Genomic DNA, 26,939 nt, shown 5'->3' with positions numbered 1-26,939 from the left:
AAAGCAGGCCCTTTTAGATCATGTGGAATTCCGTCAAAAGTGACATTGAGCAGCCACAGAGAGAAATCAGCTTGGCTGTCTGTCTGACTGATGCTGTCGTCCAACCTGGGCATTCGTGTGTTAAACAGCAGGTGATTGGCACATTAAATCATATAAAAAATAGCTAACTAAAGTGGTGGTTTCATACTGCTGTTCTCTCTGTGTGTGTGTGTGTGTGTGTGTTTGCGCGCGCATGCTCGTAGAAGAGACTTCGACCTGGTCGGCCTTGTGGAGTGGGAGTCAGGTAGGGGAATTTAAAAACAGGCATCTTTGGTTAGAGAGGAGAAACGGAAAGTAGGTAAATGTTGGACATTTAAAGCTGGTGGAAACTATTTTTAAATATACAAAGTTAACGCTATATTAGCATGGTATTATAGTTAAATAAAAATGAAGACAACCCATAGTCATCTTAAATGTCCATTAATTAGGACACCTTGTACACCATGAAATGAATAACTTATGTGTGTTATGTGTAGCTGTCTCATTATTCAAGCTATTCCAAGAGTGGAATGTTTGCCTCTATAGTTTTTCATGAATTTTTATTTATTGAAAATGGATTTGTCTTGTTCTGTCAGTGGCTGTTCAGTGGCTAGTTAAAGTGCAGCTGTTAATCAATTCACATCTAACTTGATTTATAAAGCGTTTTTCTTGCCAAAGGCAACACAAAGTGCTTTGCATGATGAAAAAAATTTACGCATTTTAAAGTAAAACAAGCCTTCACACACCAAAGTATATGACATAGCAATTTAAGAACACACCCATCATTGTCTCTCACAGTCACACAGACATCCACATACATGTACAAACAGAGCCAAGGACTGACCCCTCGGGGACTCCACAAGTCATGGCCACTCGCTCGGATTCATAGCTGCCAATCGTAACAAAATAACTCCGGCCTTCTAAACAGGACCTGAACCAGTTAAGGACCGCTGCAGAAAGTCCAACCCAGTTTTCCAGCCTGTGCAACAGGATTCTAGGATCTACAGTATCAAACGCAGCACTGAGATCCAACAGAACCAGGACTGATACTAGACCAGAACCAGGATTGGTACTAGACCAGAACCAGTCTTTTACCACTGTGATCAGAGCTGTTTCAGGACTGTGATGAGGTCGGAAGCCGGACTGAAATTTATCCAGATTTCCACTTTCATTTAAAAAGTCATGAAGCTGGTGAAATACAACTTTCTCAATAATCTTGGAAATAAAAGAGGTTAGAGACGGTCTATAGTTGTTCATTATAGAGGCGTCTAGAGTCATTTTCTTTAGGAGGGGCTTAATAGCAGCTATCTTTAGTGTCGATGTCGATCTTTGTTTGTCCAGGAATCAGATCAAGTAAAACCAATGTTTGTGTTAAACATTAAAAGATAGAGGGACTGAAGTTTAACATAGAAAAAAAGTTAAAAACTAGGAAAAACAAGTAAAAACTAGTTAAACAGTAAGTACAGTGTCCTGTTCGCAGGGATGCTGGAAGCCCAAAATGATCTCAGTCAATCTGTCACTGTGTCCTTGTCCAAAACGCTTCACCCTCCATATAGTGATGCATAGTTGAAAAAGGCTAACAGAAACAATGCACCCACTAGATTACAGTAGGAAGAATATTGAAATAAAATAAAGTTGTGAGTAAGGTAGAGTGATATAAACAGTTTATTGCATGCTTCAGGTGAGATATGCAAATAATTGTAATTATGCTTATTAATGCAGCATCTTGCACAAGGAGCCATTATAATCAAGATTAGACTCTGAGGACAGTTATAAAGGTGGAGGTTCACCTCGGGTCTTGGATTGACCCGTTGAAAGACCACAGCACTGTGCTGGACAGAGGGACCAGGAGTACAGGGGCCCATCAGTAGACTATCCCTTCATTTTCACTCTACATTGTAGACTTCATTTACTGCAGAGAGACCTGCCACTTTTTTCAGTTCACCTTTGCAAAGTCCTTGAGATGACTTTGTTGTAAACTGCTGCTGTACAAACAGACAAATCGATTCATGCCAATTAATTTTGATCCAATTACATCTCAGTCCAGTTTTTAATAGCTGTGTTCATACAAGCTATTTATTAAAAAAATAATAGCCTAGCTAAGAAACCCAACAGATTGGATTGCAGCTGAATTTTGACTCAATCCTCCATCATAAGCTGCATAGGGAGACAGTAGAACATGGGGAAAACACATTTTAACCCCTTGACACCTGAATTTATTTACAATTATCTAAGTCAATACAGTAAAAAAAATAGCAAAAAAATATAAAAACTGGAATTTTTCCTAAAAGAAGTGAAAGAAAAATCTCATCTTTTAATGGTTTATTATCTGCAGAATAACAAATCTTCAGGTGAAACAAGTGCCGCTGATTCAGCTTCCCAGCACAGCAACACCAGGAGTGCAAATGCGTATAAAGACCCCTCAGAGTTCTGGAGACCGCCTGAGTCAGTCCAAGTCCATGGTGCTGCAGGACACTGACCTTCCTCAGAAACCAGTATGTAAACCACAAAAAATCTCCATCCCTCCTCAATTTACAGTAAGTTTTTAACTAACACTGTATTTTTCAGATCTCTCGACATCGCAGAAATCAATCTCAACAAAATGCAGAAGCTGTCGCATTTGAACCACTGGTAAGTGCAAAACTTCAAAGTCTAATCACACCGACTGTGACGATCGGGTGAGGAGAAAGAATCCTGATGCAGGATGATTGGACAGTTGTACTAACTCGTACATGGTTAACCCTTTAAGCCCGAGGGTTTTTGGAGGTGTGGTTTGCCTGAACTGACCTACCCAAATTAAATCAACAATAACTCTGTAATCTTTAGGTCAATATACATAAGCATGGTCTCAATGGATAGGTAAGACCCTATGGAATATAAATCCAGTGTCAGAAACATTGTGAATGTTAAAATGCTTGTGCAAATTGTCATAAACCATAGGTTAAAAAAAATATATCCTCAGCAATTTTTTTGTTTGTTTTTTTGTACACAGATGAAAACATGACAGAAATCATTCTGTGCATAAATATACCACTGCATGGATTCAGCAACTCTTTGACTACAACTGTACAAAGTTTCATGAGAACAGAACAAAGTTCATAGCTTTTATGCAGGTTTTAGTGTGGATAGTACCAGGCGGGCTTTCTATTTGGCCACTTGGATACCCAAACTGTGCCAAATTGTGCTGTGTCTGTATTTCCTCCAGAACTTCCAACACGTTGTATTTGGTTCTTTGTAATTTCTTGGACATGTTCATGGCTTTTATCCTTCGTTCTAAATGGATAAAAAGTTATAATGAAGCAAAGAAATGAACGCTGTTCGATGTTCGCTCTTTCCGGTGCGCCCACGTGCGTTAACTGCAGCAAAATGGCAACGATGCTCCTTTGTTTACGTGCAAGTATTTATACCTGACAGATAGTGTTGTTCAAGTGTAAGATATCGCCGGAAAGCTTGTAAGATGTAGAATTCAACCAAACTTTATTTACACTGCCAAGACCCACAACAAGACAACAAAATGGCTGTGAATGGGTGCGTATGACATGTTAGCGCATGGTGCAGTTGCACCATTATGGATTATTACGCTGTGATTTTTGGTCGAAGACCAATGTGGATAGACTGAAAATGACCACAAAAGGTAAGGAAATAAAAGATGTGGCTGTTTGTGAGAATAGCTTTGGGATTTGGTGCTGTATTTGGTGATAAACATGCTATCTGATAAGGCTTCTGTATATCTTTTTATGCTTGGTATCATATGAAAGTGCAGCTTTTCTAGTTTCATTTGATACCCAATATGTTGCGGTGGAGTGAACGGATCACGCGTTGTGTTGCATTTTGTTTCAGGTGTTACTGGTTGTGGTGGCGCTGTTGTTTGTGGCATACGTATTTTAAAGTTGTTATTAAACAAATTCTTTGTTGACTAAATGCACTTGAAGAGTTGATTTAGTGGCATTAGGTTTTCTTTATAAATAAAATATCCTTACATCACTAAAGTAACTTTTTTACACACATGAATTTGTGTTTACACCTGTTGGACCCACCAGTGGGTCCGTCGGGCTTAACAGGTTAAGAAGAGATGGTTCCGTTACCTCCACATTCACTGATCATATATTTATGTTCTTTTTAAAAGCTTCATCTATTCATCTAACCCTCTTCGTCTAACCCTAACCCCCCGAATAATTAATAAATCAAAAAATAAATTATTAAGTCTGGTCCCAAAATTATACATAAAAGATGGGAAATTAATAAGAGAAATTAATAATTTACTGAAATAGAAAATTAAACAAAATAATATACATCAAGCTAAAAAAAATCATATCACTGATAATTAACTACACTAGAAAAACTGAGGAACTTGGTCACTAAACAGAATGGACTTTAAAAGAAATTTTATATCTTAGATGCTATACTTCATAAAAGTTATGAACAGAATCAGTGACAGAGGGCAGCCTTGGCGGAATCCAACCCGCACTGGAAACGATTCTGATTTACAGCCGGCAATGCGGACCAAGCTCTGACACCGGTCGTACAGGGACCGGACAGCTCGTACAAGTGGGTCCGGCACTCCATACTCCCGGAGTACCCCCCACAAGAGTCCCCAGGGGACACAGTTGAATGCCTTCTTCAAGTCCACAAAGCACATGTAGACTGGTTGAGCAACCTCCCATGCCCCCTCCAAGACCCTGAAGAGTATGTAGAGCTGGTCCACTGTTCCACGACAGGGACGAAAACCACACTGCTCCTCCTCAATCCGAGGTTGGACTATCTGACGGAACCTCCTCACCCCTGAATAGACCTCACCGGGGAGGCTGAGGAGTGTGATCCCCCTGTAGGTGGAGCACACTCCTTTATGAAGAGGGGGACCACCACCCCAGTCTGCCAGTCCAGGGGAACTGTCCCCGATGTCCACACGATGCTGCAGAGGCATGTCAGCGAAGACAGCCCTACAGCATCCAGAGCCTTAAGGAACCCTGGGTTAACCTCTTCCACCCCGAGGCCTCGCCACCGAGGAACTTTTTAACCACCACCGCGACCTCAGCCGCAGAGATGGGAGAGCCAGCACCAGCCACCCCAGACTCTGATTCCTCATCAGAAGACGTGTTTGGTGGGATTGAGAAGGTCTTCGAAGTATTCCCTCCACCGCCTCACAACGTCCCAAGTCGAGGTTGGCAGCCCCCCATTCCCACTGTACACAGTGTTGACGAAGCATTGCTTTCCCCTCCTGAGCCACCGGATGGGGGACCAGAATCTCCTCAAAGCTGCCCAGAAGTCATTCTCCGTGGCCTCGCCAAACTCCTCCCATGCCAGAGTTTTTGCCTTAGCAAACGCTGAAGCTGCGTTTCGCTTAGCCCGTCAATACCCATCAGCTGTTCCAGGAGTCCCACAGGCCAAAAAGGCCTGATAGGACTCCTTCTTCAGCTTGACGGCATCTCTTACTGCAGGTGTCCACCAACGAGTTTGGGGGTTACCGCCACAACAGGCACCAACGACCTTATGGCCACAGCTGCGCCTGGCCGCCTCAACAATAGAGGCATGGAACACAGATCATTCGGACTCAATGTTCCCCGCCTCACCCGGGACATGGTTGAAGCTCTGCTGGAGATGGGAGTTGAATCTCTTTCTGACAGGGGACTCTGTCAGACATTCCCAGCAGACCCTCACAACACGCTTGGGTCTGCCAGGTCTGACCAGCATCCTCCCCCACCTTCTGAGCCAACTCGCCACCAGGTGGTGATCAGTTGACAGCTCCGCCCCTCTCTTCACCCGAGTGTCCAGAACATGCGGCCAGAACATGCGGCCGCAAGTCCGACGACATGACTACAAAGTCGATCATCGAACTGCGGCCTAGAGTGTCCTGGTGCCAAGTGCACATGTGGACACTCTGATGTCTGAACAAGGTGTTCATTATGGACAGTCCATGACGAGCACAGAAGTCCAACAACAAAACACCTCTCGAATTTAGATTAGGGAGGCTGTTCCTCCCAATCACGCCCCTCCAGGTCTCGCTGTCATTGCCCACGTGACCATTGAAGTCCCCCAGCAGAACGAGGGAGTCCCCAGAAGGAGTGCTCTCCAACACCCCCTCCAAGGACTCCAAAAAGGGTGGGTACTCTGAACTGCCACTTGGTGCATAAGCACAAACAACAATCAGGACCCATCTCCCCAACTGAAGGCAGAGGGAGGCTACCCTGATGTACAGGCGTCAAGTTGGGGGGCAATGTGCATGCCCACACCTGCTTGGCGCCTCTCACCGGGAGCAACTCCACGATAAAAGAGGGTCCAGCACCTCTCAAGAACAGTGGTTCCAGAGCCCAAGCCGTGCGTCGAGGTTAGTCCAACTATATCTAGCCAGAACTGTTCAACCTCGCACACTAGATCAGGCTCCTTCCCTGCCAGAGAGGTGACATTCCACGTCCCTAGAGCTAGCTTTTGCAGCCAAGGATCAGACCGCCAGGGTCCCCACCTCTGGCAGCCGCCCAGCTCACACTGCACCCGACCCCTATGGCTCCTCCTACAGGTGGTGAGTCAATGGGATGGGAGGGTCCCATGTCACCCTTTCGGGCTGTAATGTGTGATTTTAGAGGTTCGTGGTGGTCGGCAGATGAAACACACAAAGTCAGAGTGCTAGAATAAGTGTGTCAGGTTTATTCCCCGCAGCTCATGACACTCATCATTACATCTCAATGGGTTCAGCCTTATAAGCATAGCATAGCTTGCCCTACCTTTGACACGGACTGGAGAGCCAACAGTCCCGGTAGAGTGGCTTAGAAAACCCCGGCTGGGCGTTCGTATACGTAACCCGCAGCAGACTCTACCGAGATGTGGGATTTCCCCGTCTTTATACTTATTTAGAAAAAACACAACATCGCATGAGAGAGAGGATGGCCAGTCCTTTCCCACAGGCGAGGATGAGTCCTGAGATCCTGTCTTGTAAACATATTTACAAGACACCCTTTTCTCACCCTTCCAAAGATAGGCAGTTACACAGTTCCCAAAACAAGCAGAATAATATAACATGCAGGTGGTCACTTGGGAACAAGCAGTTATATAACACCAATAGTATACAGATGGTCATTTTAGGACACAAATTAGATATTCCCATATCATTCCACCTCTGGCCTAAAATGGCCTTAATTCATAAAACTTTCACCTTCCCAGATAACATCATCATCTTCAGTATGGCCAGGAGCATGTTGATACTCCTGGCAGATAGTATTGACCCAATGACACACGAAATCTAACAACTCCATTCGCGTGGCATATACATCATTGTGCACCCATCGATCTTGATTACTCCAGTGCATATAAGTGAACTGATCTACATCAGTATCTGTATCCACAGTTACATGATAACACATCGTTCCATAAGGTCCATCTTCTGCTAACATATGTATGTGCATCATCTTAAGGCAGTGTGATATATGGTCCTAGACAATCGTTGTTTAATCCGGCGTATATAAAGACATGTTAATACATTGCATAGCGTCAACACACATAAAATAGCCACAAGAATCAATAATGGTGGAGCTACATATGTTCTAGCGGTGACAGACATTCCTGAAAAAATGTCCCACCAGTGATGAGCACTGTCCATCTCCACCATCTTTGCTGCATGCAAAACCTGTTCCCGGTTAACTAGAGTTGTTACTAAGGCACGGGTAACATTCTGAGAATGGCTAGACATAATATCTTTAAGATCACGGAAGCGAGACAGTGCACTTTGGAAACGCTCCAGAGAAATTCGCCATGGTAGGTGTAACACTTTCCACTGGACAGCCGTCAGATGAGATTCTGTGGTAAAGTTAGTCAACCTGTAAGTTACATTGTGCCAATTCCATAGGTGTAAACCTTTTAAACAACCTGAGAACGGTACAGTAGGCAACTGAGTATGGTTGTGAGTAGTAGCTACGCAAAGGGTGTTGGGGCCCACTTGCCATAGCATGTCGCTAGCTGGTTCTATAAACCATTCACACAGTGCCGTGTCTCCTGTAAAGCATGGATTTCTATACCCTTTAGATAAGAGGCAGGCTTGGCCTCGATCAGTAGTTTCACAGTCCGTCAGGTCATACGTGTGATTGGTTTGGGGACTAAACCATTCACCGTGAGTTCTCAAAAACATATACTTATTATGTACGATCAATGGTAATACCTGAATCTTACAGATGGTGATTACTTGAGTAACATTCCACTGTATCCAACTTACTGTACACATGGTCATATTACATCGAGTCTGTTCAGGTTTTATTTGTAACCATAAAGCATCAGATATATCAAACAATCGTCTCCATTCATTTGGGTTAGGTGTAGTTATTACCCGTACAAACCTCTCCTCCTGTAGTCGGGAATATATCACCTGTAAACCACACACAGTTGCATCAATAGCTTTGGTTACATTTATTAAAACATCGGCAGTGTCATTAAACAATCTAGTTTGCCATTTCAACTGTTGTTGTAAAATGATTGCAGTCTCTTTTTGTGGTCCTATAGGGACCGGCATCCAGTTCCCCAGGCGATGAACGGCCTGGCTAGCTTTATTTCCAGTGTTGGACAACATTGTCCAAGTGATTTCTCCTGTTCGAACCACAGCGTGTGCTTTTTCCTGGCAGGTCGTCACCAGTGGAGCTGTATGATTTTTAATTACTAGTTCCTTTGGCAATGCGTCCACTGGGTAAATAAAAGGGTTAGTCCGAGCATTTCTTAACTGATAAATTGGCAATGTAACAGGCCTCATTGTTGTTGCGTTCCTCCAGCCCATTCGAAACTGAACCACTTCCTCCATCGACTGGTGGGGGGTCATCGCAGTGACAGTGAGGGCAGCTAGCAGCATGCCCCAGCAGGCAGCACCACCAGGTCTCAGGCGGGCCCTAGCGAGGATCCTTCTGCGTCCCCTCCTTATTGGATCTTCCGATCAACCTCCTCCACTCCCACTCAGACATCCACCAGGCACACCAGGCTGAAAGAGACACATGACTTCAGAAGAATATAGCACACAGCATTAGTCTTTTAAATCCAAATCCCCCTTGACCTCTAGTAGTAAACACCTGTGGTGTTGTTATTTCTTGCACCATTGTCATATTACATGGTTTTATAACCAGCTGAGCTATTTTGTCACCTTTAGTGACCACAAACGGTTCAGCAGCTATATTTACTTGTCAGGTCCAAAACCTGCTGAGCCGTGGCTCGCAGTGGAATTTAGCATCATTTTGTTTTTTCCACATTTTAACACTTTCGCACCATGACCATTTGAGTGAGTGGTGTCACTCCTTCTGCAAGGGGTCTGTTATTAATTTGTTTAACCACCTCTGGTAAATTGCGCTTCCAATTATCTAAACTATTATCACCTGAGGCTTTCCTCAGTGAGGATTTTAATAATCCATTTAGTCTTTCAATTAACTCATAACTCATCTACCTCTGCCAGAGCCACGATCACACAACTGGACTAAGTCAACCACTTACTGCAACCTATAACTGTCGCTCTGATACTATATATCATATAATTATACAATATTTGTATCCTTTGCACATCATTCAACATTCTGTATCATCTTTGCACATCCTTTATTTACATAGTCATCATCTTGCCACTGCACTTTATCTGCCAATCCACTCTGGATTTCTATCTTTATTTTATTTCTATTTTTATTCCACTTTACTTCTATTTTTTACTCTGTCTAACCCTGCTGCTTGTGGGTGATATGGAATGTGATAAATCCATTCTACATGGTTTTCCCATCTCCTTACCATGTGACCTGTGAAATGTGATCCATTATCAGTTTGAATTTGCACAGGCATGCCATAATATTGTTCAATCATGTCTAAACACCTTAACGTTGCCTTTTGATTACTAAATTTACAGGGGTGAACTATCAATACTCCAGAATAAGTATCTACAGCAGTACATGCATATTTACAGTTCTGTGAGACTGGCAATGGTCCAGTAAAATCCATCTGCCAGATTTTCTAATTCTCTTATCATCCCTTGTACAGCAGAAGCAGGTCTGTCTACAGCATTTAACATTAATGTCAACACCAGGGGTCTGTAATGTGGAGGACTGGTTTTTATCAGCTGATCCCGTACTGATTTGGGCACATTCATATCAGCCCATGCATCAGCCGTTCCCAGAAACACTCCTTCCCTCATCATTAACTGAGCCATATCCTCAGTCTGGCGACGACGGGTCACTGGTTTTGCCTGATACCAGTCTAACCCTTCAGCCTCGTCCCAGACATCCTCATCCCATTTCATGGGATCCCAACTAGCATCCTCCCGTACCCGTGCAGCCACGGTACGGACTTTGGCAGGGTCAGTACGGCGGGGCGGTCTCCTCCGCATTTGCCACCGAGTCTGAGCCAATCCCACCAAAGCTTTGTTCAAACAGTGATTCAGTGCGTCTTTCTCTGCCTGCATTTTCATTACTTCTTGCCTGGCTAAAGACAGCTGTGTTTCCAACTGTTCTTTTTTCTCCTGCGATACACGCCATGCTGATGCACAAAACCACGCACGCCTCTGAATCCCCCCCAACGGGGATGTCGGAGGAACAACAATTTCTTTAAGCGCAGGCAATGCAGCCGCTAGAGAGCCGTCCTTCACAGCATCTCCCCACGGCTCGGGACGACCACCGCCGTCCCGCAGACAGAGCGCAACTTCACTCCATTCGCCAGTCCAACCTGGCACATCAGATTGCTCCACGGCGGGAGGCTTCTTATTATGTTTCATAAACATTTCCGCAGCCACCAAATAATATCAATTACAATTTATTAAATGTTCGTGACGCCAATAATGTAATATGTGATTTTAGAGGTTCGTGGTGGTCGGCAGATGAAACACACAAAGTCAGAGTGCTAGAATAAGTGTGTCAGGTTTATTCCCCGCAGCTCATGACACTCATCATTACATCTCAATGGGTTCAGCCTTATAAGCATAGCATAGCTTGCCCTACCTTTGACACGGACTGGAGAGCCAACAGTCCCGGTAGAGTGGCTTAGAAAACCCCGGCTGGGCGTTCGTATACGTAACCCGCAGCAGACTCTACCGAGATGTGGGATTTCCCCGTCTTTATACTTATTTAGAAAAAACACAACATCGCATGAGAGAGAGGATGGCCAGTCCTTTCCCACAGGCGAGGATGAGTCCTGAGATCCTGTCTTGTAAACATATTTACAAGACACCCTTTTCTCACCCTTCCAAAGATAGGCAGTTACACAGTTCCCAAAACAAGCAGAATAATATAACATGCAGGTGGTCACTTGGGAACAAGCAGTTATATAACACCAATAGTATACAGATGGTCATTTTAGGACACAAATTAGATATTCCCATATCATGGGCTGAGCCCGACTGGGCCAATTGGGCAAAGGCCCGGCCACCAAGCGCGCACCTCCATGCCCCAACTCCAGGCCTGGCTTCAGAGGTGGCCCCCGGTGACCAATGTCTGCGCAAGGGAAACCTTGGTCCTTGCTTTCTCCTCATCATAGGGGTGATTTGACAAAAACACACAGAAATGACACAAAAAAAAATTGGTTAAATTTTGCAATGAACGTTTTTGAATATAGTTCAAAAGCTGGTATGACCAAATGATTATACCCCTCTCTTGGACTGTCTTTCAGTCTTCCCAGAACTTTTAAGAACAGCTGTAATCAAACGTCTCCTAAAAAGGGACAATCTAGACAAGACACAAATGAGCAACTACAGGCCAATCTCAAATCTTCCTTTTCTAAGTAGGATAATCGAAAAAGCCGTTTTTCATCAACTAAATGACTTTTTAACACAAAACAGCTGCTACAATGTCTTCCAGCCAGGTTTTAGACAGCACCACAGCGCCGAGACTGCTCTGACCAAAGTCATTAATTACATATGTTTGAACACAGATGTTGGAAAAATGTCAGTCTTGGTCTTACTGGACCTCAGTACTGCATTTGATACAGTTGACCACAATATATTAGTCACGACTGGAGAACTGGGTGGGCCTCTCTGGTGCTACACTGGTTTAAATCTTATTTAGAGAACAGGAAGTACTTTGTGTCAGTAGGTAACTTTACATCTGAACAGACAAGAATTACACGTGGAGTTCCCTAAGGTTCCATCCTGGGGCCTCTACTGTTTAACATCTACATGCTCCCACTGGCACAGGTCATAAAGAACAATATTAGTTACCATAGCTATGCAGATGACACACAGGTATATATTACAATGTCACCAGGAGACCGAGGCCCTGTACAGGCTCTTGGTAAATGTATTCAGGAGATTAATGACTGGATGTGTCTGAACTTTCTCCAGTTAAACAAAAACAAAACTGAGGTGATGGTTTTTGGAGCCAAAGAGAAACGATTAAAGGTCACCACAGAGCTTCAGGGTACATTAATGATTAGAACAAGTGCTAAGTTTGTGGAGGCTATAGCTATGTTACCAACAACCAGAGCAGTTGATGCACTCCTGGATCATTTCAGTCTGAAAGTCTTGAATGTAATGGATGCTGTTGCACCGAAGAATCAAGAGAACCTTGAGCAAACAGAAAACACCATGGAGAAACACCACTGTGGTTACCAGCCGAAAAAGAGAAAGCAGAAAAACTGAGCGGAAATGGCAGAAAATAAAACTTCAAATTCACTCTGAGCCGTACAAACAAAGCCTGCGTAACTATAACAATGAGCTGTGAAGGCCAGAGAGCTGCATTTATCTGGAATGATTAACAGGAATGTCAACAATTCTTGCACTGTTTGCTATGGTTGAAAAACTTACAAATCCTCCTATACAGATAAGCCCAGAGCTCCTTTCCACTGAGAAATGCAACCAATTTGCAAACTTTTTTTAGCCAAAAAATTAAAACAATTAGGCAAAATAATAATTCCACACAGTCAAACAAGAAAACTAGTCTGTGTCTAAAACCCGGAAATAATTCTGATGTTATGTTGCAATTTAATATGGTTGATTTAAAAATCCCAAAAGAAATTGTTTGGCATTTAAAATCAACAACATGCACTCTGGACATGATACCATCCGACTTTTTAAAAACAGTTTTTACCTCAGTAGAAAGTGGTCTCCTACTGATAGTTAACAGCTCACTGGCATCAGGCATTTTTCCCAAGTCACTAAAGATAGCTGCTATTAAGCCTCCTAAAGAAAAGGACTCTACACGCCTCTATAATGAACAACTATTTGCTTTATCATAGTCACACACATTTCACATTTCACAAATGCAAAACAAAAAGACTAACATTTCTTGTTGTTGCATCTTGCAACAAGGAAATGAGAAACCGTGTAAGGAGAGAAAAAAAAATAATAAAAAGGAAAAAAGGAAAAACAAACATTTGCCCTGAAACTCAAAAGGCAGCCCCCACCCCTGGCACCCCTCATGTTTCACACATATATCCGTCCCACCACTCCTCTAAGGCGCTACCCCTCTTATGCAAACCAAGAAAACTTCCCATACCTGACTCCACTTTATGATCCCTGGTTTATACAGGCTCTTCTAGTTGCGTAGTATAAGCCGTGCCGCAACAATAAAGCCAGTTACAATCAGCATGTGCTCTGTTTTGGTAAGGTCTGGGGGCATTATAGCCTTATCCGTCAACAGGCATAGTTGTGGGGATTCCGGTAAAGGCTGTATAAGCCAACCCTCAAGGTTTTTCAGCACTTCCTTCCAAAAGGGTATTACTACAGGACAGTTTCATAGGACGTGAAGGAATGTGCCCAGTCCCTTATGACATTTCCAGCATTTACTGTCCTGGGATAATCCCATTTAACCAATTTTACAGGTGTAAAATAATATCTATGTACCATTTTATAGTGGATGAGCTTCCCCCTCGCATCCCTTGTAGCCCAGCCCACATTTGAAATTGCATCCTGCCATAGGTCTAAACTAATCTCACTATTGAGATCCTTTTGCCAAATTAATTTCAAGCTTTTACACAACCTTGTTTGAATATTCAACATTTCTCGATAAAATAGCGAGGCAGAGTGTGGAGTATGATCACAATTAAGAAATTCTTCAATCTTAATCCCTCTTTCCACTGCCCATTTCAATCCAAAAATAGAACTCACACTACTTCTCAACTGTAAATACCTCCAGAAATCCCCTTTATGATTATTCCATATGGAAGAATAACTTTGTTTGTACTGTGAGACCCCCAATATCTTATGTGCTCTTGCCCACACCCACCAAGTGTTGTAAGATTGGGATTTTTCTTCTGTCTGCTTGTACGCTTTTTTTCCTGTGATAGCAATTCTACAGTATTAAACAGAGCTGCAAGTTCTTTCTCGATCTTAACCCAACAAGGATGTGACCAACGATCTGTCCAGTGATTTGTTAGCTTGTTCATTTCAAAAGCTATATTACATAATTCCATATTCAGAAGGGCCAGTCCCCCAGTATCCCTAGAAGCAAACGGTTTCGTCAGACCAATTCTGGGCTTCCTCCCATTCCATAAGAAATCTGTAATCATAAGATTATACCGTTTAAAGATCCCATCAGAAATGATTACCGGTATCATCATAGAGATGTAATTAAATTGTGGAGCAACAACCATCTTAATATCAATTTTCCCCATAGAGTTAGAGAAAGTGGAAATCTTGATAAATTTCAGTCCGGCTTCCCACCTCATCACAGCCCTGAAACAGCTCTGGTCAAAGTGTTAAATGACATTAGGTTGAATACTGATTCTGGTCAAGTATCAGTCCTGGTTCTGCTGGATCACAGTACTGCGTTTGATACTGTAGATCACAGAATCCTGTTGCACAGGCTGGAAAACTGGGTTGGACTTTCTGCAGCGGTCCTTAACTGGTTCAGGTCCTGTTTAGAAGGCCGGAGTTATTTTGTTACGATTGGCAGCTATGAATCTGAGCGAGTGGCCATGATTTGTGGAGTCCCCCAGGGGTCGGTCCTTGGACCTCTTCTGTTCAACTTGTATCTGCTCTCTTCGAGTCAAATATTACAGAACTATAGCATTAGTTATCAAAGTTATGCAGATGATACACAACTTTATGTGTCTCTTTCACCAGACGACTGCAGCGCAGCAGACTTACTGTGTCAGAGCCGGGAGCAAAAACACCTGGCGAGGGAGAATTTTCTACAATTACATGAAGACAAAACTGAGATGATTCTGTTTGGTAGAAAGAGAAGAGGGTCAGCATTGGCAAATACCTGGAGACTCGGGCTCTTAAAATCACCGACCAAGTTGGTAACCTTGGAGTGTTGATAGACTCAGACCTGACTTTCAGCAGCCACATCAGAGCTTCACTAAGAAGCTTTTTACCAGCTCAGAAACGTCAACTGAATTAAAAGTTTAGTCTCCCAGAAAGACCAAGAGAAACTCATCCATGGTCCATCTCCAGTAGACTGGATTACTGTAATGGTCTTAAAACGACTTCCTAAAAAGAGCATTAAACATCTGCAGCTCATCCAAAATGCTGCTGCTAGAGTTTTAACCAGGACTAAGAGATCTGAACACATCACACCAGTTTTGAAATCTTTACACTGGTTTCCAGTCAGTCACAGAATAGATTTTAAACCCTTCTTCTGATTTTTTTACAAACCCCAGAATGGTTTAGGTCCAGAATACATCTGTGATATGTTCAGAGAATATAAACCTAGCAGAGCTCTTAGATCCAAAGACTCTGGTCAACTAGTCCAGACCAGAGTCCAGACTAAACATGGAGAAGCAGCATTTAGCTGTTATGCTGCAAACAAATGGAAGAAGCTGCCAGTGGAGATTAAACTTTCACCAAATGTAGACATTTTTAAATCCAGGTTAAAACTTTTCTTTCCTCATGTCTATAGAATAGAATAGAATAGAATAGAATAGAATAGAATAGAACCAGCAAAGCCTTTAGGATTGTTGAGGATCCCTCACACCACTCACACTCCCAGTCCAGCTTCCTGGCCTCAGGGAGAAGATTCCAGGCTGCTCCCCCTAGTGGCCAAACGTCTTTATCCACCAGGCTGCCAGGATACTGAAATCTATTTACTACCTCCCCTTTCTACCTCATCCCTCTTAACTGGAAATCTACTTTTGAACAATAAACCGTCTGCCCCTTCATTTTTATTTATTTATTTTGTTTAATTAGTTTTTTTTTTTTTTTTTTTTTTGGTTGTCTTACTTTATGTATGTCTTAAATTATTTTTATGTCCTTGTGTCATTTGAATGGTGAGGGAGTAAAGCATCATAATTCTCTGTTTTGACAAATAATGAACTGGCTATAAGTTTTTGAATCTTTAGATTGATTTAGTCCGATGTAGTCTGATGTAGTCTGATTTAGTTTGATTTAGTCTGATTTAAATGAGTAAATTTCCTATTTAGAAGTTTTATTTAATATTTTTGTGTATATATTTGATCTTTTTGGCACCCACGCACCAAAACAAATTCCTTGTACATGTAAAGCTACTTGGCAATAAACTTGATTATGATTTGTTGATCTGATCTGATGTTTTTTTATTTAGTCTTATTTTGTCTGATTTAGTTTGATTTATTCTGATTTGGTCTGATGAACTCTGATTTAGTCAGAGATCTCTGTTGAGGGGAATACAGTGCTAAAAACAGCTAATATACTGCAGAGTAAGCATCCAAAATAGTGAGATGTATAAAAAGGGAAGAGCTGTGTCCATGTTTATAAATTGATTGCTTTTTTTCCAGGTGGATATGAAGAGTGAACACCTGAATGTGGCCAAGATCTCAGAGGGGGGTAAGAAGCAGAGGAAGAACTGGACTTCAATGTGGACTGTGTTGACCTCAGACCAGCTGCTGTTTTATAAAGAGAAACAAGAAGCTCATGTGGTACGAAAAAACCATTTCAATTCAAATAAAAAAAACAGACCTAGTGACCTGGAATGATGATGCCCAGGAACTCCTGATGATTGTCTGCTTAGTTTACCTGTAAAAGCTGTAGGAAATTCTCTGCTGTGTTTCTGTACAGGTGTAGCAGCTGCTTGTCTGCTGTTAGGTCAGATTGAAGCTTGTTGCTTCTATCTACTGGATCTTTGTCTCCTCTTGCTTTTTCTACTTTCCTTTTTACTTCTCTGGATCAACAGGTCCACATTTGGTAATCCTGCACCAGTGCATCAGAAACATCGTGATACATTTGATAAGGACTTGAAATAACTCTGCAAGATGAGTAAAGAAAGTATTAACTTTAAAATTTAAATAAAATAAAAAAAAGTCCAGTACTTGTAGGCCTAATATACATTCCTTTAATCAGCAACAGAGTGTGCTTTTCTAATAAACAGACCCAGTAAAACCCTGTTTACTGTGGGTCTAATGGACCCAGTTTAACGTGATGATGGCAAAGTCAGTTAATTGAAAATGTTCAGTAAATGTCTCATTCCTCCTCTGAACAGTCAGTGGAGCCTATCTGATAAGTTCACATTATTTCAGTACAAAAGTAGTAACAAGCTAATATTTATGCTGCTGCTGCTCTGAGCTCGTTCCTAACATAGATGCTAATATAGCTTCATATTACAGAGACTAACCTTTCCAGGTGTATTTTAAGGTGGATGTGGTGGTTCCAGTACCCTGGGTTTTTATACCACAGATGGCCCACTTTGCTGCTCCTATACTGGTCCCTTTTTATTACCGTTTTGACAGGCTAAGAGAAGATCATGAAAAAAAAAGAAGAAAAAAAAAAAAAGACTGTTCATGAATCTCCAAACGCGACTCCAAGTCAAAATGGGTCAGAGTCCCAGACTTGAGTCTCCATCTCAGATACAAACACATTGTGGCAGGAGGGAGCTGTAGGCAGAGGAAATCCATACTTTAGTCTCTAGATCAGCTTCAATGGGAAAGCACCCCCCAAGTGCATGTGGTCATTCTCACTGAGGATGATGAGGTCAGGGAAACAAAAATGATCACAGTTCAGTTTTGCTGAACCTGATGGGAATAACTCCTGGATTTGTTTCTGTCATTCAGGCAGCTTTACATTTGTTCTGTGTCCTGCTGTGTGAGACTCCATCAAGACGCCCTGTAATCACTTCATGTTTGTGTCACTGGATCTCAGAGCATTGATGTGATTAAACAAACGGTTTAACTCTATTCTGGATTTAACAGCCCATGTTACATTAATGTGCACTCCCACATGTTTGCTTGTTTAGCTCTATAATCATGATGATTTACACCTAAGGGTCTATGAAGCACATGCCTTTTAACCTTACATCCACTTTGTGTGTGTTCAGAAAGCAGGAGGTAAAACAGATGTGGTTCAACTCTGTGGGGCTGCTATTGAGTGGACGACAGAGAAATCCAGCAGGAAAAATGTCTTCCAGGTAAGAAACACAAACAATGAAGGAAGATTTGCAGCTGCTGCCGGATTATTTCTTTACCCTCCAGCCACAATGATTCTAGTTTCAGTCATCAGTTTAATGCTTTCCAGATTACAACCAACACAGGAAGTGGGTACCTGGTCCAGACGGACAGTTACTCTGCTGCCAGTAAGTGGTACGACGCCATCAGAAAGACTGTTGACTCATCAGTAAGAAATCACACATAAAACTGGAAATCTGCTTAATTCAGCATCTTTTAGAATTCAAATCAACATTTCTGTAAATGTTTGCATCACTTTTCTGTTCAGACTAAAGATGACAGAGGATTTCCTCTGCGGAGGTCAAACAGCACAGAGTACCTGTCCAGACACAGCTCCTTACCTGGATATGGGTCTGCGATCCCCAGAACCAAGCAGCCAAACCCGGTTCACAGACGCTCCATCAGTAAGTGCTGCTTAAGGCCTGGTACATACAACGATTTTTGGCCTGCTTTTGTCCAGATTTTGCCTCTTCCTGACCTTGGACAGCAAACGCCCGATCATTGTGAGATTTCCCTGTCCGACAATTGGGAACATTGGACATGGTTATTATTTCAGTGCCAATTTTTGAGGAACGGCGATAACTCGTGCATTTTGACTGCATCAGTGGTGACGTTGTACGAAATGTAGCAAATCAGAGAGCAAGCTGGCAGGGGAACAAGGAAGTAAACAAAGTCCGTGTTCACGTCGTCTCCAGTCTGGTATTTTTTTTTTCCAGTTCTGGCTTTTTTTGTTAACAATAGTCCCGAGACCACCATCTTTCCCTCATCCTATATATCCCCTTCCATGCAGAGTGTTGTGTTTTCCAATTGATACTATGATTTCTCTTCATTTTTTGCGGGTTGTTGCTATGGTTCTTCTACGTTTCAATGTTTATCCGGCTTGGAGGACTAGATTGTAGATGGGTTGCAGGACAGCATCTTTATGTGTATTGTTCTGTGATTAAATTTTCAGAGCACATCACACACAGTACGATCAAAACTGATTTTTTATCTTTACGTGTGAGGTCTTGACCAGATGAAAAATCTCACAAGATTAAAAAAATTGTGTGTACCAGGCTTAAGGCCCAAGCAGTTGTTGCTTTTTTTCTGTTTGCTATTTGGGTTTGTTTTAACCCACTTAGTATATAAACAAAATCATCATATTTTGATGTTATGTACTTTTAAAGAAAAATTATGTCCACATATGTGGACTAATGTTCTGAATTTCCATAAAGCACAATTACATCAACGTTGGATAATAGACTGAAAAACGTTGTTTCCAGCTTGAACACAGCAGTTTTTTTCCTGACCTCTTTTGCATGTATTAATAACACAGAACACATATTTAACAGGTTTTGATTTTCAGAGAGCAGAAACATAAAAAAACATTACATTTTTGTCCGTTTTAACCAGTTAAGACTACCAGATCAGTTGCAGGATGACATTGTATGCCTGTAACAAAATATAAAACAAGAAGAATTCAAAGCATTTTCAGCTGTCACGTTTGTATCAGCTGATTACTGTAAAGGTCATAGTAAAAATAACACAATAAAAAAAAAAAAAAAAACATTCTCCCACAGTCGTAGTTACAGTCTGGCTTGTGAAACTATGCATTAGTGATGTAACAAAAAGGATAGGTGAAAAGTTACAGTCACTGTAGGAACCTGTACAGCACCTATGAATGAAAGGCTGAGTAGCAGTTGCGCTCGGTTTGCAAGTACAAGAACACTTTGCAGGTCACACAACGCACTTGGGTTCTTCCACTGCATCCTGGTTGTCATCGCATTTTTTAGGCTGATCATCTCTTGGAGGTGGGCATTGGCTCTTCTGTGGACCAAGACATGGAGCAACTCCATCACATAACATTTGAGCCCTTGATTTTAATCTTCCTCCACTGACTGATCTGAAAATTCTGCATCTGCACCATGGTGCTGGGCCAAGAGAATCTTTACCACTTTGATACAGAACTGAAGGAACTGGATGGGGCTTGTCTTTGGTCCAGCAGATATTGTATGGTCTTTGTGGTAGAGTAGGCAGCTGTTGGCTAAAGCCATGTACTCATGTACAATGCTTGGTCACAAGACACAGACATGTTTCAGTTTCTTATCCCAGTGCTGGCAGGTGTCTTCCACCAGTACACCACGAACAACAGACATCATCAGTACTGGTTTGTTGTCATACCACAAACAACTTTCCATCTCCAGCGGAAACTTCTGATGAGGTTCCTCTTCCTGCGTTTTTCATGGCTTAGTTACTGAGTAACTAATGTTCCACTCCAGCAAGTCGGCTCTTCATTGTTGTACCAGTCATGTTCATCTCCTCTGTCATTCATTGTGTGCCCCTGATGGTGCTGAAGACTATTCTATTTTATTCTACAGTCATTTGCCTTAGTATTATGAGAAAAACAAAATGACAGTATCTACAATATTTACAATCTGCAGGAGAAAATTTTTTTCACAAGGTTTAACTCCAGGAGTTGGATTATTGCAACCAGATGATTCACAATACTTAATGAGCTAATATGCAGACTCAACCCAGTTGGAATTGCTCTATCAAGGATATCAAATTGATATCACAGTCACTGTGTTCACATTTCACAATGCATTGTGGATGAATTGTATAATAACAGAGTCCATGAGAATTTAATAAATGTTCATGTGCACGCTATTCAACCAGTGTGAATGTGAATGGTGAGCAGGGAAAAAAGATGGAAGTGGGCTGGCTTGCAAGAGCCTCCTACCAGACTGCAGAAGGTTGTTGTGCGATGTAGGGTTCAGACTCTTGAGTCTAGCTTGCCATCGAGGAGGGTTTGCACCCAACAGGGCACACCTGGCCTGCATCAGACAAATAGGGCCAATATTCAGAGTTTATAAACACTAGCTAGTTGGTTTGTCTAGGTGTACATACATTAAATAAATACATATCATTAAATCATTAATCAAACATTAAATCCATTCATGCAACAATGCAAAGACAATTAAAATGATACAACACTCTTTGCAATTAAAGTGCATTAACACAAAATCCACAAGTAAATTAACATAACTGCTAGGTCAACATGGCTTTTAAAAGGCTCTAGCCTAATAACCATAGCTTCTTGAAAGTAATGCTAAAATAGTGTAATGCTACATTAGCATTATGCTAGTTGGTCGAGCCACAAGCATGCTAATGCTAAAGGCATGTAGCAAACAGAACAGACTCACCAATCCTCTTAAAAATCCATCCCACATGAGAACCCTGGCGTCAGCTGTGGTTTAACAGCATCTACAATGTATGACATAGTTTTAAACAATATCTAAACACACCAAACAAAGTGTTTGAACAAGACTCACCTGTTGCAACCTTCCCATTGCCTTACTCCCACAGATCTGTTGGTGGAGTAACACAGATGGCTTGTATGGAGGTTACAAGGAATGGGATTGGCGGAACAGGTGTCATTTGACCAAATGGTGCCTTCACCGACAACCAGGAAACCAAATATGGTTATATAACCATAAAGCCATAAAATATTCCAGGACTTCTTACTTGGTTGATGTTTGTGTATGAAGAAGCCACTTGAATCAGACCATGTGTTGGCCGCCATTTTTTTTTTTTTTTTTTTTTTTTTCACCTGTCTTGTCCAGCATCATTGCAAACAGAATGAATGTCTGGCTGCCGTCTGGTGCCGGGCAATTTTACTCTATCAAGCAGGGATTTATACTACATGTATAAAGTCCCTCTTGATGATATGAAAAACTTTAGTAAATCAAACTCTTAATGCTGGACTCGACCGGAGGGGACAGAGAGAGAGAGAGAGAAAAGAAGGGAGAGAGAAGAGGGAGGGGAGGGCTATGTTGGCCGCCATTTTTAAATTTTGTTAAGTGTATAATACTCTTCTGCCACCACCAGATGGCAGTGAAAGTGCCAACATATGAATTCATAACGAGTATGTGATCGCTAAGCCCTAAGAGGTTAAAGTAGATTTCAGTCCAGATTAAGTAATATCAGTTCATTATCAAAGAAGAAAAAGAAAGCTTGGAGTGCAGCTTGTGTGTGCAGAGTGTTATTCCTCTGATGCTCTTCAGTTCAGGGATTCAGGTTATACTCTAAAGAGATAACTGAGGCACTCAAGAAGATGGGTAATAAAAAGCCTTTATTAAACCATGGCTAATCAAATTAAAAATATATATACATGCATGCGTTTCGGCCAACAGGGCCTTCATCAGGGCAAATGACAAAATATTTGTCAAACAGTTTGATTTATATATATATATATATATATATATATATATATATATATATATATATATATATAATCAGCTGCAGCTGCTCTGTGTGGGTAGGTCGAAGGTCACATGGTATAAGTGATAATTATTGACTCACAATTACCATGATTAGCCTCTTGATAGTGTACTGCCATGGGATATTGTGGGTTACCAGTTCCTATTGTGTACTTATGTTCAGCCAACCTTACTTTCAAGTTGCTCTTTGTTCTTCTGATATATATCAGAAGATTTATACACTAATCAGCATAGCTGTGGAAATTAATGCCATGTCTCCAGATGACATCCCCAAGAGGCAACATGGACAGATTAAAAAGAAGTGGGCCTAGAACTGGTCCTTGGGGAACCCCACATTTTATTTCATGGATTCCTGAGGAGCAGGTATAGTGCCTGAGAGGCCCACCAGACTTCTGTTTAATATATGCTGGTGATCTACTCTATTGAATGGAGCAATACGTTCCAGTAGAACCTGAACAGAAAGTTTCTAAATCTAAGTTAAATCTAAGGTCATTATCAATCTTTAAAAAGGGCATCTCTGTATATTGGTTTATCCCTAAAACAGGTATTTTGACATGTTTAAATAGCAGCAGAAGTAGAAAATATATTCATAATAGACAATTACAGCAAACAATATCAGAATAAAAATTAAGAAAAAAATAACTATTTATAAAGAACTTTTAAACTACCACAGCTGAAACAAAGCATTCAACATCAGCATAAAAACTGAACTTTAACTCAGATCATCATTTTGCTTTATGGCTGCTGGCAGCAGTTTAAGAGCTACTGGTTCAGGTGACCATTAAATAAATATACAGGTGGAACATATCTGAGTTATTCCATGTTCTTTTTTCATAGATATGTTCAGCAGCTCGAAGCTGAAACACAGCGCCTCTGACAGTGCCGACAAGAACGGAGTAAAGAACAGACTGAAGAAGTTCATCATCAGACGTCCGTCCATGAAGACCCTACAAGAAAAAGGCCTCATCAAAGGTTGTTTTTATAACTGAGATGTCCGAATATTTTCCTGAAGGATTAAGAGTTGATAAATTGCATTGAGGGTTTGAATCGTTTGGATCAACAGCATACCTCTCAGCTCAAAGGTTTCAGATGAATAAATTTAAAGACACAGTAGATGACCAGATAAAAGTTTAGATAAATCTCCTCATTAAAAACTGTTTATGATGAATATTTTTATTTTTCCATTTATTTTACCTTAATTTATTCATGTTTAAATAAGACACAAGATGTCTTATGCAATAGTGAACTGTCACTTTTTAAAAGAACAGAAACAAAGATTTGTCACAACAAACTGAAATTTGGTAAAATTGTTCCAAATGAACTAGGGCAGAAAAAATAAACATGATTTAAGATGTTAACCAGTCATCAAAGAAACTTGAACCCAAAAGAAAGTGGTTTCCTTTTTACTATCTCAGATCGAGTGTTTGGGTGCCATCTGTTGACTCTCTGCAAACGAGAAGGAACCACGGTACCAAAGTTCGTCCAGATCTGTTTGGATGCTGTTGAGAAGCGAGGTATGTTCATTGACAGTAGGTGTGCATCCACTCACATCAGTTTGTTTTATTGGATGGACTGTTTTCCTTTTCAGGTCTGGAGGCCGACGGGATCTACAGAGTCAGTGGAAATCTAGCCACAATCCAGAAACTGCGTTTCATCATTGATCAAGGTGAACTGTCACATCTTCAGAGAAATCTCATTATTTACCACAAAACATTTATTTTTTTCCCCATGTTTTTTCCTGCAATGATTACAAGTATTCACTCACCCCAAGGCATTCACTCGGTCTGAAGCGTTCACTTGGCCTTAACATCCATACTGCTGTATGGACTGTATAAAAGAAAAATGTTGGAATGTGGTTTAAATGCTAACACATTGTTAAAACATATCTTCTAGTTGTTATGTGCCATAGTTACTGTAATGTAACTTCTAGTTGCTATAACTAATCTAGTTACTATAACGTGTCTTCTAGTTGCTTTTAAATACCTTCTACTTCCCTATAATTGTACATTCTAGTTGCTATAATATGCTTTCTAGCCTTCTAGTTGCTATAACATACTTTTTAGTTGCTAAAATGTGCTTTGTAGTTGCTATAAGATACCTTCTAGCTCCTATAGCGTGCCTTCTAGCTGCAATAGTGTGCCTTCTAGTAGCTACATCTGTTCTAATAGCTATAACATTCAATATAAATTTTATTTATATAGCACCTTTCATGCACATGGTAACACAAAGCGCTGTACACAATAAAAACAAATCATGCATATTCAATACAAGATTTAAAAGCCTTCACATCAAAATTATAACAAAAAAATAAAAAGGCACACCTCATAATTGTACACACACACACACACACACACACACAGACACACACAAACTCACACACATACAAACCAAGCTTCATGCACACTCGCCAACCCAGACCCTATTTTGTACAAAGATGAAATCCCATTGCTAATAACTGTCTCTGAACTTAAAATAAGTATAAAAGTAGTAATAAAATACAAACATCTGGCTCAACGCTGCTGTGAGGAAATGAAATCTTGGGGATCCATACACACCGGAAGCTGACCCACCCATGACCACAGAGGGTGCCAACACCCAGGCAAGGGCAGGCCGGGATCCACAGCCACAGGGCTGCAGTGCCTTCTAGTTCCTTCTAGTTCCTATAATTGTATTTTCCAGTTGCTATAATATACCTTTTAGTAGCTAAAATGTGCTTTGTTGTTGCTATTAGGTACCTTCTAGTCACTACAACATACAGTCTTTGTCTTTGATGTACTTTCTAGTTGCCATAACATACCTGGTAGTTGCTATAATGTACCTTCTAGGTAAGGATGACAACTGTGATGGTTTGTTGTAGTTAATCATGGACTCGGACGGAAGTGCTGAATGCAGTCCTGTTAGAAAAGGAAAATATAGATGTTCATATCAAATATAATTATATAGATTGTGTTATGGTAAATAAATAGTAAAAATTTAGCAGTTATGAGTAATCCTGATCACTTTAAGTTTGGATAGAAGATATGCTTAAAAAAACACCTGAAAACCAGTGGGAAGAAAAATTTCAAAGTGATCAAGGAAACAAGGAAAAGAAAGAAAAATGTGACCATAAAGTACTGCAGGGTCAAGGTTAGAATTACAGTAGACTTGGAGATCCAGAAGAGATGGTGGGATCAAAGAAAAGAGTGAGAACTGACCAGGAATATGTGATGGAAGGAATGTATTATTTCATCCATGAGATATGATTCAACAGGGTTAAATAAGACACCAAATGTTATTAAACATGTTTGTGGCTAATGATTATTATCACTAGAAGAATTGAGTATATTGACTGAGCTGTTAGGACTCAAATACAGAAGAAATGGTGGAAGTATGACTCAAACTGGATTAAATTGCTGAAGGGTCAAACCCCTGTATGTTTTTGTATGTCCCATCCCTCAGAGGAAGATCTGGACTTGGACCACAGTCAGTGGGAGGACATCCATGTGGTCACTGGAGCCCTGAAGATGTTTTTCCGTGAGCTTCCGGAACCTCTATTCCCCTTCAGGTTCTTCCAGCCTTTAGTGGAGGCCATCAGTGCGTAAAATCTGATTAATTAAAAACACATGAAACTATCAAACTTCATAATTAAAGTGATGCTGTTTTTCTGAACAGAAACCAAAGAATCCAAACAGAAAATTCAGGCTGTGAAGAAACTGATTCAAGATCTGCCCAAACCCAACCATGACACCATGAAGCTGCTCTTCACCCATCTGCAACGGTACACTTGCCATGGCTTTACCTGATTACAGCATTTAACAGTGAATTCAAGGAAACTATTTCAGAAAGAATTGAAAGTCTGTTTTTATTTGTCCCTGATGTAAATGTTACTAAATAGAAAGTCATCATTCTGTTATCACACTGCTAAACTTGTTATTGGTATCTGTAGATGTGTGGGTCTTATTAACTTATATTACAAATAGTTTAATATTTAGAAGATCCATTAAAATCTAAAATAAGTTTCAGACTAATTGTTAAATCTGCTGCTGGTGAAAAACCTAAAATTTAGCATGTTTGCATGTTTTCTTTGTTCCCCTTGGTGCTTCCAGCGTTTTGGTCTTTTCCAAGAAGAACCTGATGTCCACTCAAGGTATTGGTATTGTATTCGGCCCAACGCTGATGTGGCCAGAGCTGGAAGCAGGAAACATGGCGGTCAACATGGTATACCAGAACCAGATCGTTGAGTATATCCTCATTGAGAGCCAGGAGCTCTTCAACATGGATAGGAAGTAACGTGGTTGATGGACTCATTTACTCATCTAAAAACAGCCACATTTTTCTGTTATTTCACTGAAGCTGAGTTTTGTTCAGGCTGTGATGTTAAATAAATACTTTTAACTG

The 26,939-nt window shown here is 41.1% G+C and overlaps 1 protein-coding gene and 1 long non-coding RNA gene across 2 annotated transcripts; one reads left to right on the top strand and one right to left on the bottom strand.

Annotated features, from left to right (window-relative positions):
- Positions 1-26,939, top strand: arhgap15 (Rho GTPase activating protein 15). Its single transcript, XM_042002403.1, has 14 exons — positions 1-131; positions 243-283; positions 2,354-2,513; positions 2,587-2,649; positions 16,645-16,785; positions 18,177-18,266; positions 18,374-18,472; positions 18,572-18,707; positions 23,400-23,534; positions 23,978-24,076; positions 24,151-24,228; positions 26,001-26,135; positions 26,214-26,319; positions 26,648-26,939. The coding sequence occupies exons 1-14, from the start codon at positions 21-23 to the stop codon at positions 26,829-26,831; spliced, it is 1,578 nt and encodes a 525-aa protein (XP_041858337.1). The 5' UTR covers positions 1-20; the 3' UTR covers positions 26,832-26,939.
- Positions 6,997-11,300, bottom strand: LOC121650724. Its single transcript, XR_006012322.1, has 3 exons — positions 11,271-11,300; positions 8,336-8,339; positions 6,997-7,158 (listed from the first exon to the last, which is right to left on the bottom strand). It is a non-coding gene; the product is annotated as an uncharacterized LOC121650724 (long non-coding RNA).

The sequence above is a fragment of the Melanotaenia boesemani genome, chromosome 12 (genome assembly GCF_017639745.1).
Source record: "Melanotaenia boesemani isolate fMelBoe1 chromosome 12, fMelBoe1.pri, whole genome shotgun sequence".
Lineage (NCBI taxonomy): Eukaryota > Metazoa > Chordata > Actinopteri > Atheriniformes > Melanotaeniidae > Melanotaenia > Melanotaenia boesemani.
This window is presented reverse-complemented; position numbering and strand designations above follow the sequence as displayed.